This window comes from Rhinolophus sinicus, chromosome 2 (genome assembly GCF_057876585.1).
Source record: "Rhinolophus sinicus isolate RSI-liver-muscle chromosome 2, RSI-T2T, whole genome shotgun sequence".
NCBI lineage: Eukaryota > Metazoa > Chordata > Mammalia > Chiroptera > Rhinolophidae > Rhinolophus > Rhinolophus sinicus.
Window position 1 is genome coordinate 86,580,565 of NC_142502.1, and position 16,518 is coordinate 86,597,082.

The 16,518-nt window shown below is 36.2% G+C and overlaps 1 protein-coding gene across 26 annotated transcripts in view; it reads right to left on the bottom strand.

The window, feature by feature from the left end:
- MLIP (muscular LMNA interacting protein) overlaps nucleotides 1–16,518 on the bottom strand; it is a 245,332-nt gene that overhangs the window by 102,639 nt on the left and 126,175 nt on the right. For 25 of the 26 annotated variants that reach the window (XM_074333093.2, XM_074333104.2, XM_074333103.2 and 22 more), the window contains 2 exons: nucleotides 14,630–15,022; nucleotides 3,183–4,757 (listed from right to left, as the gene is read on the bottom strand). In XM_074333093.2, the coding sequence (XP_074189194.2) occupies nucleotides 3,183–4,757; nucleotides 14,630–15,022 (1,968 nt within the window). The remainder of the gene's footprint in view (nucleotides 1–3,182; nucleotides 4,758–14,629; nucleotides 15,023–16,518) is intronic. The other variant, XM_074333105.2, reaches the window with a different exon arrangement.

The window sequence follows — 16,518 nt, forward strand, 5'->3', positions numbered from 1 at the left end:
AATTTGATGGCCATTTGTATTCCAGGACCTCTTTCCTTTTGGGATCTGGCACTGAGTTAAGCTGATCTAAATCTGAAGATCTTTTATTTCAAAAAGATAGCCCCATGCTTGGATTAACATGGCAGTGGAAGCAGCAAGACAAAACACAATCCATAAAAGTGTATAAATTCTTTGATATCCCAAAGCTTTTGTCTATTTCCTCCTATCAATCTATGAAAAAATCTTAGCAATTTAAAGAAAACTAGTCAAACATCAAAAGAAACTGGGATAAGAGTTCTCTAGTCCAACATCCATTTTAATGTTTTTTTTATACTCAAGTTACAATATCTGCAAATAATAGTGTGCAATAAAAAATTATGTAGGCTGACTTTTACCTCAAGAGGTAATAACAAGAAGCAAGGAAGAAATAAAGAAAGAACAGCATGTGTCTGAGAGCGACTATTTTTGCAGAAGTTATAAATTTTACCCATTACAAGAAATATCTTTTACTGTTCAAAGCAACACATTAAAAACAGATAAATTATAATCATTCTTTATGTTTTCATATTTTATGTATATCAAATTTATCATGCATTTCTATAAGCTTGAATTTTAAATTGGAAATAAAGACAATAAAACAAAACATAAGGCAAATGATGAAAATTCTTCAATATGGGGAGCAATAAGTGAGCTGTGGAAGAACATGTCCTCAACAAACTTAGTTTTAGAACAAAAAAGGATTTGACTTTATAAAAAGCCCCTCTGGGCCAACCCTCTGCCAACTGTCCAAAAACAGGACAAAACATGAATGAAGCAAAGTGATCCACAAACAGAAACACTTTGAAATAGCCTCTGGAGTAAAATCACTTTCCACAAAGGTAATGAATAATTTAAGTGTATGGCAGTATGGTTTAAGAAATAATTAATAATACATTCAGGAAATGGTAATGTTTAGAACACCAGTTTTTGTTTTAATACACCTTCATATGTGTTTAATACACATTCATATGTGTGTATGAATGTGTATTGAAAAGATAATCACCATATGAATTGAAAAGATAATCACCAAGTCATTCAACCTTAAATAAATAGGATTTTCTAATTTAGAATTACAGAAAAAGAGGGTCTACATCCCATTTGCTTTCAAAGTTTAAAATACAGAGCCTTTAATAATCTCTAAAAATACATTTTTGAAATGACCCAAGTAATATATAAATTAAGAATTCTAACGATTACTATTCCATAATAATGATTTCCTTCATGAGAATTATTAAATAAGGTTAAATGATAATTAACATGAGGTTTTCTTCTATAGCAATAAAGCACAGTAATAAAGAACAGGGCTTCAAGAATCAGTAGACTTAAGTTAATATACACGTCAGCACTGCCTGTACCAGATATGCGATCTGGGCTTGTTATTCACTGAATTTCAGTTTCTTGGAATATAAAATGCAGAAAATAATATTACCAACCTCATAAGGTCATAAAAATTAACTGGTATAGTCCTTTTTAATTAATTTTTAACTATCCTGCATATTAGGCTATTTCTTGACTCACAGAAAGCATTTGATATCTGTTACTATCATTATTAGTATCACTATTTGATGACAGGCCAATTTTCTTATATCACCACATATATTCCCCTGGAATCATCTTCTGTATATTTGATCAGGTTGTTTACCATTTCTGAAATACCAGCTCCTTTCCTCTTCATTAAGATAAATGCTAAATATTTCCAACAGGTCTGACATTTATAATAACTTCCTTACTAAGCATATCTCACTAATATTTCTATTATATCAAATTCAGTGAACAAATATATGTAATATATATTATACTGTGTTAATGTGTCCTTATACTTGTTTTCTACATTTATTGTAGATTTAATAATTCTATATAGCTTCTCCACATTATATATATACATATATTTCTTTTTCTGTTGAATAAAAATTTTTTAAGAAAAAAAAATTCTTACTTTCCTTTAACACATACACACACGCACACACACACACCTCAAAAAAAGCTAGGATATGGTGAGGATACACTAGGTGCATAATGCATGCTTTCTAAGATTAATAATATTGCAACATCATTAACAAGAGCACGTGGGTTGTTTTATCTTTTCCATCTTAAATTCATCATTCAAACAGCAACCGAGTTGAACACAATCTCCATGCAATTTGGAACCTCTAAAACCATGTTATTTCAATTCATGAAACCAAAAATCCCAATTCCTTCCTAATACAGGCATTTTCATAATTTTATTTTATTTATATAGCAATGACCAAATTCTGGGTGTATAAGATCCACATTCTAAATTATTTGAGAATAGTACAGAAGCTGGCATGCTTTACAGCAGAGTTGCCATCCACCAAAAGAAAAAAACTCTACGGGTCACTCCTTCAAATATTTCCCTTCTCATATTAAAATAAATGCCAGTTTCATACCTGTGCTCAATGAGTTGCTTCAGAGCATTTAAAAGCCAATATTTATCCTCTTAATTCTATTTCTTTATACCCAGCCTGTCAATTCTTTCTGTATTTCATAATTACTAAGTTTTCAGTGTTTATTGTAAATTAAATAATTTTCACATACAAAGGAAATTTCTATTCCCTTTTACCCTATGTGTATATAGCTAAATCCACATTGATTTCGCTTGAGGTATAGGGAGCAATAAAGAAATCAACCTGGTAGAAGGGGAAGAAAATTAATAGTTATAAATGAATGATAGCAAAGGAAATAGAAAGTTTTCAAATTGGGTTGGCAAGAACATGGGCCTAGATCTAAGATAATATTCCATTGTACACTAATCCTGTCTACTATTCTATCAGTACAGGATAATAGGGTCCATATTATTAAATAATTAGAAGTGTATCATATTCCCAAATCTCAACTAGCGGCTTTAAATTCCATCTTTGGGATCAATGATATAACTCGTATTATGCCAAAAGCTTATAAATATAAGAAGTCATCATACGAAGAGGATTTGCAAAATCAAATAGTTTTACAGAAACGTGCACAATTTTTGACAGATTAAAACTCGTCTCCACATTCAAATATACCAAATCCTAGAGCCTCTTGCATGTCCTCTACCTCCTCGGAGCAGCACAATGAATGTCATAATTATTCATCTTTTTCCCCTGAAAAAAGAGGTTCTTCCATGTTTCAAAAACCGCATGCACCATGCAACGTGCAAAAGATACCTTGGGTTTCTTATTTTCAGGGCCTGCTGACATGGGTAGTGCACAAGGTGAAATCGGCTCCTTGGTTCTTGTTAGAGAGATGGGAGGTGATGGGGTTGAGACGGATGACCTGTGGTCGGACACTGAGCTTTCAGATCTCTCAAGTCTCGAAGGCAGGGTACCACCGCCACAATTTGGGTGCAGTGCTGAGGGACTGAGCTGGAACGCCTGAGCAGGAAGATTAGCATGAGGGAGAGGGGACAACCCCAATTTGGGAAGAAAGGCAGAGCTAGCACTAGAGACAGAGGCTGAAGTAGGAGCTGCAGGAGTCTGCCCCTGGCCAGATAGCTGTGCGGATGCTTTCTGTGATCTGTTTATCAAGGTTGAAAGAGCCGGGGAAGGACAGAAACATTTCTCTGGAGAGGAGAGTGTGGCTCTTTGGTTAGTGGGAAATGCAGAAGATAATGGAGAGGAGGCTGATGTAGATGGATACGTGTAAATACTCTGGGGCTTTTCAGGACCCCTGAGATCAGCATCCATTTTGCCCTTCCAAGAAAAAGAAGAAAAGCTTGGTGGGATGGGAGGAAGCTTTGCAGAACTCGGTGTATTTGTTTGTAGCTGGGAGAGCGTTGGATAGCTCTTCAAAGAAGTGGGTGATGGTGTTTTCTCTGCATTCAAAGAAATAAGGCTGCTACTGACATGTTCTGTGGGAGAAGGGGAGGGGGCCTTGGAAAGGGGAGCAGATTGGGTGAAAAAAGGTAAGTGAAAGGATTGCTGGCTATGGTCGGAAACCTGGTGTTGCCTTTGTTCTGTAGACCCGGCTGTCAGTGAGCAACTTGAGAGAGATTTTTTAGGTGTGGGTGAGGTTTCTTTTACTTTTTGATCGAGTGTAAGTGTGGAAGAAGCCAGGGAGTTGAGAGAGAAAGTGGGACAGGATGCAGGGGAAAAGGGTCTTTGGTGAGAAGGGTCTGACTTGAGGAGAGCAGTGAGAAAGGAAAGTCGGGAGGGCACTGTGGATTTCACCCCTGACTTGGAGAGATTTCCACTAGATGATGCTTGGCTACAGATCGTGGAAGAAGAGCCATGGAAAGAGGAGGTAAATGGTTTTGGACTTGGAGAAAGTGAATGCATGACAATACGGACTGGTATGTACGAGGCTGGATTCGACTTCAGAGAAGCACTGAAGGATCCCGAAGGAGGAGAGGTTCTCAGACTTTCTCCGGGGTTAAGGACATGCGAGGTTAACGATGTCGTATTCTTCAGAACTTCAGCTGTGAGTCCAGGTTTTTGATCTGCTGCACTGGGACTGGATAACTTAGAACCTGGTGACTGAGTGGAATGGGGAAACTGCAATGTCGAGAAGGTGCCCTTCGATGCAGAAAAGGGTGAAGAGTGAGCAGAAGTTTGGAAATACGTAGCTCTTTCTTCCACCAAGGCCCCACTGACATCCAGCCTCCTAGTGTGGAACTCCTCTAGGACAGAGGCTCCGTCGAGGTTAACTGGGCCAGGTGGTGTTTTCTGATTAGTTGGAGAAACAAAGGAGAAAGCAGGTGGTTTACAGGCAAGCTGCTCAGAGGTAGTGGAAGAGGAAGTTAACTAGAGGAAAGAGAAACAGACAGATTGTAATAGGACGTTATTTTGTGAAACTAGCAAAATATTCTTGGCATTTGTGTGTGTATGCCAACAGTCCTATTAGTTTACAACAAAGGAGACACCTTAAAACTCCAATAAAAAATGGAAGAAATTCTGTTTTGCTAATGAGGCATTGTTCTGAATTTGAAATAAAATATAAATAAACTGTAAAGTATTATATACTATAGCTCACGTATTCCTCAGAGTTAACATTAATATTAAATTGTATTCACATATTTATATTTGGAAAATAATTCATGGATAAAATATACAATAGTTCTCGTAATTTGGAATTGTGTGATTTGAAAAATTTAAATTATCGTTAATATAAATTTCAAAATTCACTTTGGAAAATGAAGATTTTCTTCCATTGTAAGAATATAAACCATAATATAATAATAATGACTATAATCCTTAAAAAATTTAACATACTTCAAATGTTTAAAATTCTGAAAACTTGGACTACTACATATTGTGAACCTGAAAAAAATGCCCAGAATTAAAAAGATGCAGCACCCAATATCAACACAGAATGATAAACAATGAGAGTGAAAGCAAAGTCTAAAACAGAGAGGGAGTTTTAGCTTACAAAAAATATTTCCCCTAATTGTTTGCCAGGATGAGCATATAACAAACTTGGTTATGCTGAAAGGAATACATACTCGTATCAAAAGAAGACAGAGTAATCTGCCTAAAGCAATGCAACCCACCAATCCTGCATCAAATTCAAAAATAATAATAATAAAGGAATAATGTATCATTTTCAAGAGAAACTAGAGAGAGCCTGTGAAATAACTGGGTGTATGTATTCTTGTGCTATTTTTAAAATCACTCAGTACTTTAAAACAAATACTGAAATTATAAGTGATTCTAAAGCCAAATCTTTTAAACAGAGGTTTCCTTTCAAAATTATTGATTTGATTCTACCAATCTATAAGAGAAAGGAAACTACTTTTGTCGAATAAAGAATTTAAGTAATTAATGAATCTTTATTAAGCAATTTTATATGTATTTTTTTTGCATTACATAACAGGAAAATGTATGACCATAATAATTAAGAAAAAAAAAAAAAAACTTCACCAAAGGAATAAAGAAAATTCAAGACTCCATAGGATGTCTTGTTTCAGTTATGCCACAGCTTTTGGTAAATAATTTTGAAAATTAATAACAGCCACAAAAATCCCATTACCATTTTAGTCATGTTTCCAAATAACTTCAAATTATATGACAAACTTAATTAATCCTGATTATCCACCAAAGTATGTTCAAATCATAGGGACATAACTTTAAGAGTCTCATTCAGAGGAAAAGACTGTTCCCTCGAACTTCTTCAAGAGTATGGCTTCTAATTATCAAACTTTCTACTACGGTAAGTCATATTTTACCTAATATAAGTAATTCACAATTTTATTATACTTTTTAATAGTGGATTATTGAAGAACTTCTAAGAGAAAAACTGAAAAGTCTAAGAATGTTTATTATGTTTGTATTAATTTCAATATAATTCTTATTATATTTTCCTATTCAATATATTAATATGTATTTGTAATATATTCATTTCTAATTTGCAAATACATCCTGATGTTATCCTAATGTATACTAATATAAAAATGTGCACCATATTTTTATAAAATTCCCAGGAATGAGCAACGCATTTTTTAATGAAAAAGATACATTTCCCTGAGTTCCAGTCATTAATAAGTATTTAAAACGAGGACCTAAGGAAATGAATAATCTTATGCAGAAAGATAGAATGAATACCTGTCAGATGCTCAGTCAAGCAGTTCAGACTCAGTCCTTCATTTTACCTCCTCCCTGTAAATCCCTTACTGGGGGGTTTACAACAACTTCTCTGTTGATATCCACAAATTATTTTCATCCCTTCATACTTTCCCATTAATAATTCCTGTGCTGTATCCTAGGTTTGGTACTGATGCTCCAATTCCTTTTCCCTCAAGCCTGTTCTTCTTCTCCAGTATTTATTTCTAACCTGATCTTTGTTGATTCTTTTGCCTCAAACATCTCTCAGAGCTACCCACCTGTGTTCCAATCCCCAGCCAACTTCTGATTCCTTGAGCCCCCTTACCACACACCCCTTCCAAAGTCATTCTCAAACTCTGAAAGACTATCCTGAACTCTGGAATACATTCACAACAACCTCAATAACAGAGGATGCTTGCAATGTTCTGCTGTCATTAAGTGGACAATCTCAATCATAAATCTACCCTTGCCAATATGCTGTACACCTGAAACCAATATAAAATAATATTAAATGTCAACTATAATTTTTAAAAAGTCACAGGGATATAAAGTACGGCATAGGGCATATAGTCCATAACACTGTAATAACTATGTATGGTGTCAGACTTAGTAGGGTTATTACTGTGAAGTATATAAATGTCTAATTACTGTGTTGTTTTGTATACCTGAAACTAATTTAAAAACTCACTTTCCCCTACCATGAATCCAGTTTTGTTTCTGTCAAAATTCTAAGCTTATTATGTATAGAGCACTATCCATTTCAGCTTTTTCAAAATGGGGCAAAAACATAATCATGTAGGAACTAGTCCTGTTTCTAATAGTTCATTGCTACTTAATTTCAAAAATGAAAAGCATCTGTAATTACCAATAAAAGAATAGCTGAAACCTCAAAAAACAATCCATTTAAAAAAGTAAATAAGTCCGTCCTTGGATTCTGTAATAGAAGTCATCAGTTATTTTAACAACTATTCTCTACTGTGGATCTGCCTTGTAATTTTAGTCAATCTAAATTGAGTGTTCCTGTATTCATTTTTTCCCCTAATGTGTCTATGAGGTATCAAAGCATCCGAATAAAAGCTAAAGCAATTGGTCTGCCCCTACCTGATGTTTGAAATAGTTCCTGAGATTTGGACAGCACCAGATATTGGTCCTGTATAGTTGTGCTTTTCTTCCTGAATCTGTACAGCCATGAAAGGGAGAAGCTCTAGATTCCTCTGTTCTCACATACAATCACGATATCATGGCAGTTTGGCCTCCTGAACTTACCCGTTGATTGGTTTTCTTCTTACTGATGGACATTCGTAATATCACTGGGCAAATTCTCAGCCTTTCTTACCTGAACAATTTAAATAACATTTCTGGTATTCTTACCTCTAGTTGCACCCCATTCAACTTATCTTATCATCAGAGTGACCTTTCAAAAGTCTGATCAAAGTACACCTATACTCAAGATGTCACCAATAATTTCTGTCTACCATGAACTAAAGATCTTTACGACTGCGCCTTCTGTTGCTATCCAATCTCATCTCACTCATCTGCTATTTTGCATTTTAGGTTTTAGTAATACTTCATTCAATCTCAACCTCCCTACCAATATTCTAGCCACCTTGTTTTTTACCAATCCACTTGACAAGTCTTCATCCTTAAATCATTCCCACCAACTGCCATTATGTTTCTAGACCTAGTCTACTTAAAGCTGCTATTAAAAATTTTAATACAACCTGTTGATTGTCGGGGCCACTGAACTTAATTTATGAACTTGTTCTGTACAAGGGCACCAGGTAAGAGTGGGGCCAGACTTCCTTGTACCTGTGCAGCAGGGTACATTCTCGTTTACATGGAAATTCGGTGAGACACTGTGGATTTGTATCACTGTGCATTTAAGGTCTATCATCTCAACTGGGACCTGTATCTCTCAGGATTTTTGTTGATTGTTTCGTTTTCTTCTTTTCTTTTGTTTGGACTTCAGTTCCCTCTCCTGTTCTGAACAACAGATCTTCCAAAAAGTTAACACTCTCTACAAAACCTTTTCCTCAACATTACCTCATCGTATTCAACAGACAACCTAGATTCTTTTTCTCCAAAGAAAATTGAGATTACGAGGAAAATCCAAATTTTCTAGATCTAGTCTCATTTCCTTCCCTTTACTCTAAGAAAAATTACGGCTTTTTAAAAGGTAAATTTTCTCTACATACTCTGAATCGCAGCAGCTCCTGCCTTCTCAATGATCACATTACATCAGTTTTCCACCTGTGCTACGTCTTCATCCTTTTTCTTTTTTCCTAGTTCTCTCATCCATATATATACCGGGGGTGCCAAAAATATATATACAAGTGGACACTGGTCAGTGTTGCTCAAGCAGTAGTTCGCCATAATCAGAAGTGTCTGGACACTTATGGTAACTACTTTGAGCACCTCTTGCAATTGCAGAAATCAAACGTGACTTGTATTCATCTTTTGTTGTCGGTATATGAGGTCTGACAATTACGTTTCTGAACTTGTTGCAACGATGTTGCAAACTTTTTTGATATCAGAGGGATTATTCATTATGAATTTGTACCAACTGGACAAACAGTTAACCAAGTTTACTATTTGGAAGTGCTGAAAGGCTGCGTGAAAAAGTTAGATGACCTGAACTTTTTGCCAACAATTCATGGCTCTTGCATCACGACAATGCACCAGCTCACACAGCACTGTCTGTGAGGGAGTTTTTAGCCAGTAAACAAATAGCTGTATTGGAACACCCTCCCTACTCACCTGATCTGGCCCCCAATTACTTCTTTCTTTACCCAAAGATAAAGGAAATATTGAAAGAAAGACATTTTGACGACATTCAGCACATCAAGGGTAATGTGACGACAGCTCTGATGGCCATTCCAGAAAAAGAGTTCCAAAATTGCTTTGAAGGGTGGACTAGGCACGGCTTTGGTGCATAACTTCCCAAGGGGAGTACTTCAAAGGTGACCATAGTGATATTCAGGAATGAGGTATGTAGCACTTTTTCTAGGATGAGTTCCTGAATTTAATTGTCAGAACTGGTATATGTATGTATGTGCGTGTGTGTGTGTGTGTGTGTGTATATATATACACACACACACACACACACACAAACACATATATATCTATATATAAAATCTCATTTAATCTTCACAAGGAAGGTTGATAATCATCACCCCATTTTACAAATGAGGAAGTTAAAGTTTGTGATTACAAGTAACTACCCCAAGAAGCATGGCCAGTAAATTCCCTGTCTCATTTTTGTTTTCCCATACCATCCCTCTAACGCATGACTTCCCTTTTGCCACCACCTCTCCATCTCTTAACTTGATTTCTCCCCATCACCCTACTCACACTATTCTCATTAAAGTCACCAAATAACCTTCTAATTTCCAGATTTAATGGGCTTTGAGGACGCTGTTTTATTTAACTTTGTTTTATATTTTATTTTTCTTTGAATAATATTTGTAATATTTTATACTAAATTTTACCTTATTTAATAAATAAATATTATATAATAGTTTCATAGGAAACACCAGGCACTTCTAAGATGCTAGACAACCTCATCCCGCCTCTCCCAGAGTAGGACGGAGCATAGAGGAGGTGTGGCTCCAAGTAGGTAATGGGGGCAAGGCTCTAAGGGGCTGACCTGTGAGAGGGGAAGGACTCCCATATTCTAAATTGAGACAGTGGACCCCATACCTTTGACCTCATCTCTACACAACTTTTGTTCCTACTAATACTGAGGAGAGAGGCTCCCCTTCCTGCCTTACAGGGGAGCCACGTCCCTCAGGGTCTCCTAGTGCTTCATTTCCAGCTCCATCAGCAAAAGGCCTTTGATCCTTCCCTCTCGAATCTCTCAACTTGCCCTTCTTCCCTAATCAAGCAGCAGCACATAGTAACCTGGCTGTCTCACTTGGCAGAATTGCTTGCTAGTGTACAGGAAGAGAATCTGGCAAGGCAGCTAGAAAATATCAAAGTACAATCTTATAAAGGAAGGCTTCATTCTCTAGGTGGTTTCTCAGCATTAGAATAGGAGAACTAGTATTTGGTAACTCCAGGTCAGTCAGTACTCAAAATATGTCACGCTGCCATAAAGTTATTTGTTATTATTATTATTATTACTATTTTATAAAAGTTACTGGTTATTATTTCTTATTTCCAGATTGATATGATTGATAACCAGATTCATTTGAGCTCTATAAATAAAGAAGACATTATTGAGCAACCTTTAAAAAATTAAATTAAATTAAATATTACATATTTTAGTTACTTGATCTTGTTTATAGACCACTCTTTTTATTGAAAGCCCCTTTGGCTTTCTTTACACGAAATCCCTCTCTCCAGCTTCTGTGATCCTTTCTCAGTCTCTCTCATTGGCTTCTCTTCTTTTCACAGGCCATTCATATTTTTACTATTTCCTGGCTTGTATTTTCTGTCTTCTTGTTCTACATTCTTTCCATAAGTAAAGTCTCCATTCTTATTGCTTCAACTCATGCAGCAAATATCTCCAGTCTCTCACCTTTTTCCTGTGTTCCAGATTCATACTCCCACCTTCTTTCTAGATGTCACCATGCTATGCCACCAAGGCCTCTCAAACTCATCATCAGATATCTTACCTCTTCCTATCACTTCCCAAGGCCTGTTATTCTTTCTTCGATTAATCCAACATTGATTGGTTACAAATTTCATGCCTTGTTTATTTTCCCCATACACTGTCATTAAACAAATCCAGTTAACTGTTCTACGCCAAAAGTCCACCTTTTTAGTCCCACTATCATTGTCTTAACGTTATCATCGGTCTTTTAGACAAATCACTCTGCTTTTGTATGTGTATATTCACCTCTCTTTTAACTCTAATACTATCCCCAGCTAAGACAGTTCTTATACTTTTACAGTAACATTCAAACACATTACTCTTTTTTTCTGAATTTTGATTCAGCTGCTTATATAGCTTTTTTCTTTTGACTTACACTTTGAAATTTAAAATTCTTCAGTGATTTTTTTAACATAATGTGTTTTTACTTAAACGTGCCATTTCAACAAAAATATTTGGAACATAAGTGAACTCAACCCAATATTTATGTTGACTATATTCAAGATAATACAGTAACCACTACAGGGAACAAAATGTTTAACAAAAATGGATTTAAGAGGGACTTTAGGTTATGGAGAGGGACTTTAGGTTATGGAAAGGTTAAAATCCAAACTAAGAACTACCCTCCACTGACTATCGAAACCCCTACATCTCCAACTTGGTTATTCCATCATCTTTCCTTTAAACAAGATAGGTTTAAACCTATCACCACTTACTTACTTTAAAGAGTTTACAGTCTGCTGAGGGACAAAAGGCATGAACCTAAATAGTCATAAAATATCCTGGAATATGTAACTGTTATAAAAGATGCTCAGAAACAAACACCTATCAGAATTCTATAGAGGGAGAGTTTGCTTTCACTGAAAGAACCAAAGCATACTTCATGAAAGAGCCAATATCTGACAAAGAAATTCAAAGATGCAAACTTTTAACTATTTTTTTTTTTTCATAAACCTTATTGGACCTCACCTATGGTCAAGACACTGCACAAAGTGCTATGGATACAGAAATGAACAGAAGACAGACCTTGACTTCAAGTTACTCTCAGTCTAGTGAGGAAGAAAGATACAATCAACTATAACTAAGTCAAGAAGAGTTATATTGAAGATTTGCTAAAAAGGCCACAAAACTATAAAGAAAATGACAAAGATGAAGGAGAAAAACTAAGTCCTCTTCAAAGGGAATATCTCTAGGAAAAGGTGCTACTTGAGCTGAGCTTAGAGTATTAAGTAGCCTAGGCCAAAACAGCCATGGGTCTGGGGGGGGGGGGGGGGGCGGGGAGGAAGCATTACACACAGAGGAATCAAGAGCTCAGGGATGGAAAGGTATGAAGTGTGAAGTTTGGTGACAATTCAGTACAGCTAAAGACAAGATGTGCAAGGTGTGGATGGAAAACAACATCTAGGTTAGGTTATGGAAAGGTTAAAATCCAAACTAAGAGCTAAAGACATTTTTTAGGAATAACTTGAATTATTTTGATTAACTAATAGTGCTAATTTACAGACAAGTCTATGCATGGATTCTTTTTTACCAGGTAGACCAGAAAATCGCTTAATTAACTGCATTTCTGATTGAAACAATTGATGTTGGCATCAAATTATCCAATCACGGGATATTCTTGAGACTTTTTATATTAAACTTCTACTACTGAGTACATTAAACTTCTCAGAGTGCCTTCTTTGGTGCTCTGGTCATTTCTCTTTAAATTTGTGGGTAACAATTATTTTTAATTCATCTTATTTTTATTTCATGATGATTTACTACTCATCACTCAAATGAATTATTACAGCAAATGGAAACAGGAGTTATGGCTATTCTCAAACATTTCAGAATCCAGTATTTCTCCATTAGTGGTAATTATCATTTTTAACCACTACTAATGAATTAGGTTGAGTGTTGCCTTTTCATTTGGAACTTTGATAACATGAGCTATAACCTACTCCTAACTAGCCTACATTGGCAAAAAGATCCAAAAGTGTATGTTTAAGTCTCTAATTTGACCTCTATTAGGTCACATGAAAAAAAAATAAATGGCAAACTCAGGGGAAGAAAAAGATGAATTGGGGAAAAATAATAAAAAAATCCAAATATTGCTTCATTGAGAATATTTTTTCTTTATTTATATTTGGTATCATCATGCCTAGATATTCTTCTTCAAAGGGGTCATATCAAACTACCCTCCATTTTGGAAACCCCTACATCTCCAACTTGGTTGTTTCACGATCTTTCCTGAGACAAGAAAAAATAGTTTAAGCCTATACCCCTCACTTAGAATATTTATATGATTAGAATATTTCCAATAGCAAGATGAGAATAAATTTCAAGAAGAAATAAATGTTTTACTCCCCTGAACCTGGGTGGGGGTACCCCAGTAAGAGACATCTATCACCAAAAGGCAGCATGAGGAACTGGATGCTCAAAGGAGATATAAATATAGCATCAGGAAGTCAGTGTAGGCTGCAGAAATGAAGATGGGTTGGAATCGAAAATAAGATACCTACTGCACAGTTTTGCATAATATCTACTAGGCACCAAAAGGCCAATTCACCAATGAACGTGTTCTCCCAACTACTCTAGGATGCTTGCAAAGGCCTGGTCTAGTAGATCCTAACCAGGACATCTTGGTACTGACCCATGCTCATTGTCAAGGAGAGCAACTCATCCACTATATACTGCAAAGCCAGCCTCTGCATTCCTGACATTCTACCTACAACTTGTCAAAGACATCTTATAATTTCATTACAACAAATAGCCAGTCAATGACAAAATCTTCCTATTTTTTTCTCCTTTCAAACCTCCCTATCTTTCTTACCTGGTCATTTCTTTCCTGCCATAATAGACATGGATCTTCTCCTACTATATCAAAGGCTTTCTACCTTAAAAAAAAAACAACTATACAATCTTGCTACTAAATTGTGGTGTAGGACTTCTTCCCATTTCACTGAGGCCAACCTGCCCTGGTGGCTTTTAGAACCTTACTGCGTATTTCCTTTAAGACACACAGGGGGAATTATTTTACTTACATACTCTTATTTCCTACAGTATCATTTTACTACTCTTTTACTAGTGTAAAAGCTTATGTGTCTACATCTAAAATCCAACTGATGTCTTCTCACTGGCTGTTCTTATATTTATAATGTGCTTCTTGATGCACCAGCTCATCAAGCACTCTCTCCTAAGAAACTCCCATTAACAACCTACCCAAGAATTGTTCAAAAGGAAGAGGTAATATTCCCTGAAATACACTCCAGCTAAAGTTTTACATTTTTTCTTCAGCCAATTCACAGTATAATTGTATAATCCTTTCTGTCTTATGAATTTGTTATCTATATGATTTATGAGCTTGAGATTTTGGGTTTTTTTAATATATTTTTCTTTAAGAGACTTTTTTATGCCTTGAATAGGAAAGGCTTTTCTGATAGTCTTGAACAAGGGGTATGTAAACAATACCATTTTTCTTATAACAAGAAGAAAAATTTACCTGCCCATGCTTTTGCTGAGGAGCCATCCCATGAGGCATTTCAGGATATGATGGGGCCTGGAGGTTTGTGCCCCGTGTTTTGGGACGCACCACATCAGAGACCAGACTGGAGGAGATTGAGAGAGACTTGGGCCGAGTAGCCATGGTGCCTGCTCCCCCTGGGCGGCTTTGTTCACCTTTTCTGCTTGTAGCTTCCTCTTCCCCTTCAGAGTCCACAATAAAGACATATTCAGCTTTGAAGAGGTCACTTTGCTGCATTCCTTGAGGTTTGTTTTCTTTAAATCCCCTTCCTTGTAAAATATTTCCACTGACCCCTGAAGGATAAGCCAATGTGTCTTGGTCTCTCTCCTGTTGGCTTCTAGTATTCAAGGTCAAGTACTCATTGAAATTAGGCTGCAATAAATGTAGAGACATAAAAGCATTAACACTGGTTTGATAAGTGCTTTTTTTTCCATGTACACTTAAAACCTTAAACTGCTTATAATATCCAAGAACAAGAGTTTTTAAAAATATACTTAAAAATCAGGTTGGCTTAGGAGAGATTGGATTGAACTTAATGGTTTCCTTTTACTAGCCTATCTGTTTATCCTAATCCAAACCCAAACAATGTAAGACTCAGAATCAACATCAACAAACAAACCTGCTTTCAAATAAATCGTGATATAACTTTCTAAAAAGAGATGGAGAGAGCAATGTTTTCCATGAAAACATTCATGAAACAAATAGGAATTGGTCAAGGATTTATTCAATGGTCAAGGAAAATGTGTATATCCTGTATATGCCAGTGGAGAAAGAAAACCACATTGAAAGGTTCTAAAATAAATATATTTAAAAGTCTGGAAGGAAAACTAAATTGAAACAAAATGCACAGATATTCAGATAAAACAATCTAAGCTACTTGGGAAGAACTCATGAATAGAATCCCCAAAAATCATAGATATTTTTAGTACAAAGTATTATTTACCATTATTTTATTTTGGATTTGTAATTCTAAATCTTTTCCCATCCAACATTCTGTGAATACACAGAAGGTTTACAAGGCCAGGAGTAAGACACTTTATCACAAACACTTTTTTCCCCCTAAAATGACAGCAGCTATATATGCTAACATAGTTTTTAAAAGACCCAATATTAATTTTCTTGGTTTTGGTAACCATGTAATGGTTATTATTCTTTTCTCTGCAACTCTTTTTAAGACTAAAATTATTTTAAAATGACATCCAGGCAAGATGGCCAAGTAGGTAAATGCTCCTTCCATGACCAATCAAAATTACAACTAAATTATAGAACAAGCATCACTGAGAACCATCTGAAGACTAGGTGAACTAAAGTACTATAACTAAGGATATAAAGAAGACTGGTAAGAGGGGCAGAGACAGGGAACGGGCAGATCCCACACCCAGGATGTAGTGAATAAGAATCAGGAGAGAATTCTCAACTGCAGAGGTCCCCCCTGAGGAGCAAAGTGTCCCTGCCCCTCCCCAGGCTCCCTATCTGAGTGCTCCAGTGCCAAGAACAGGAATCCTTATAATATTTGGCTGTGCAAATCAGTGGGGATTACATCCAAGAAAGATGGAGGGCTGCTGGAGACCTAGGCGCTGCAGGTCTTAAAGGAACCAGACACAGATTCACTCACTAACAAATGTAATCGCTGTGGATGCCAGCACGAAGGAAAAAGCTCAAAAAGTGCCAGGGACATATGAAGAGAAACTAAATTGACTAACATCAGGGCAAGAGTTGGAGGATCAGAAGTCAGGACAGCTCTCTCCAGGGATGAAAGTGCTGGCAGATGACATTGTTCCTCTCTTGATCCCTCCCCCAACCCAGCCAGCCCGGCATAAGTGGTACCAAATCTGAGTTCTCCTTTAACCTGGCTAATACAGCTAGTC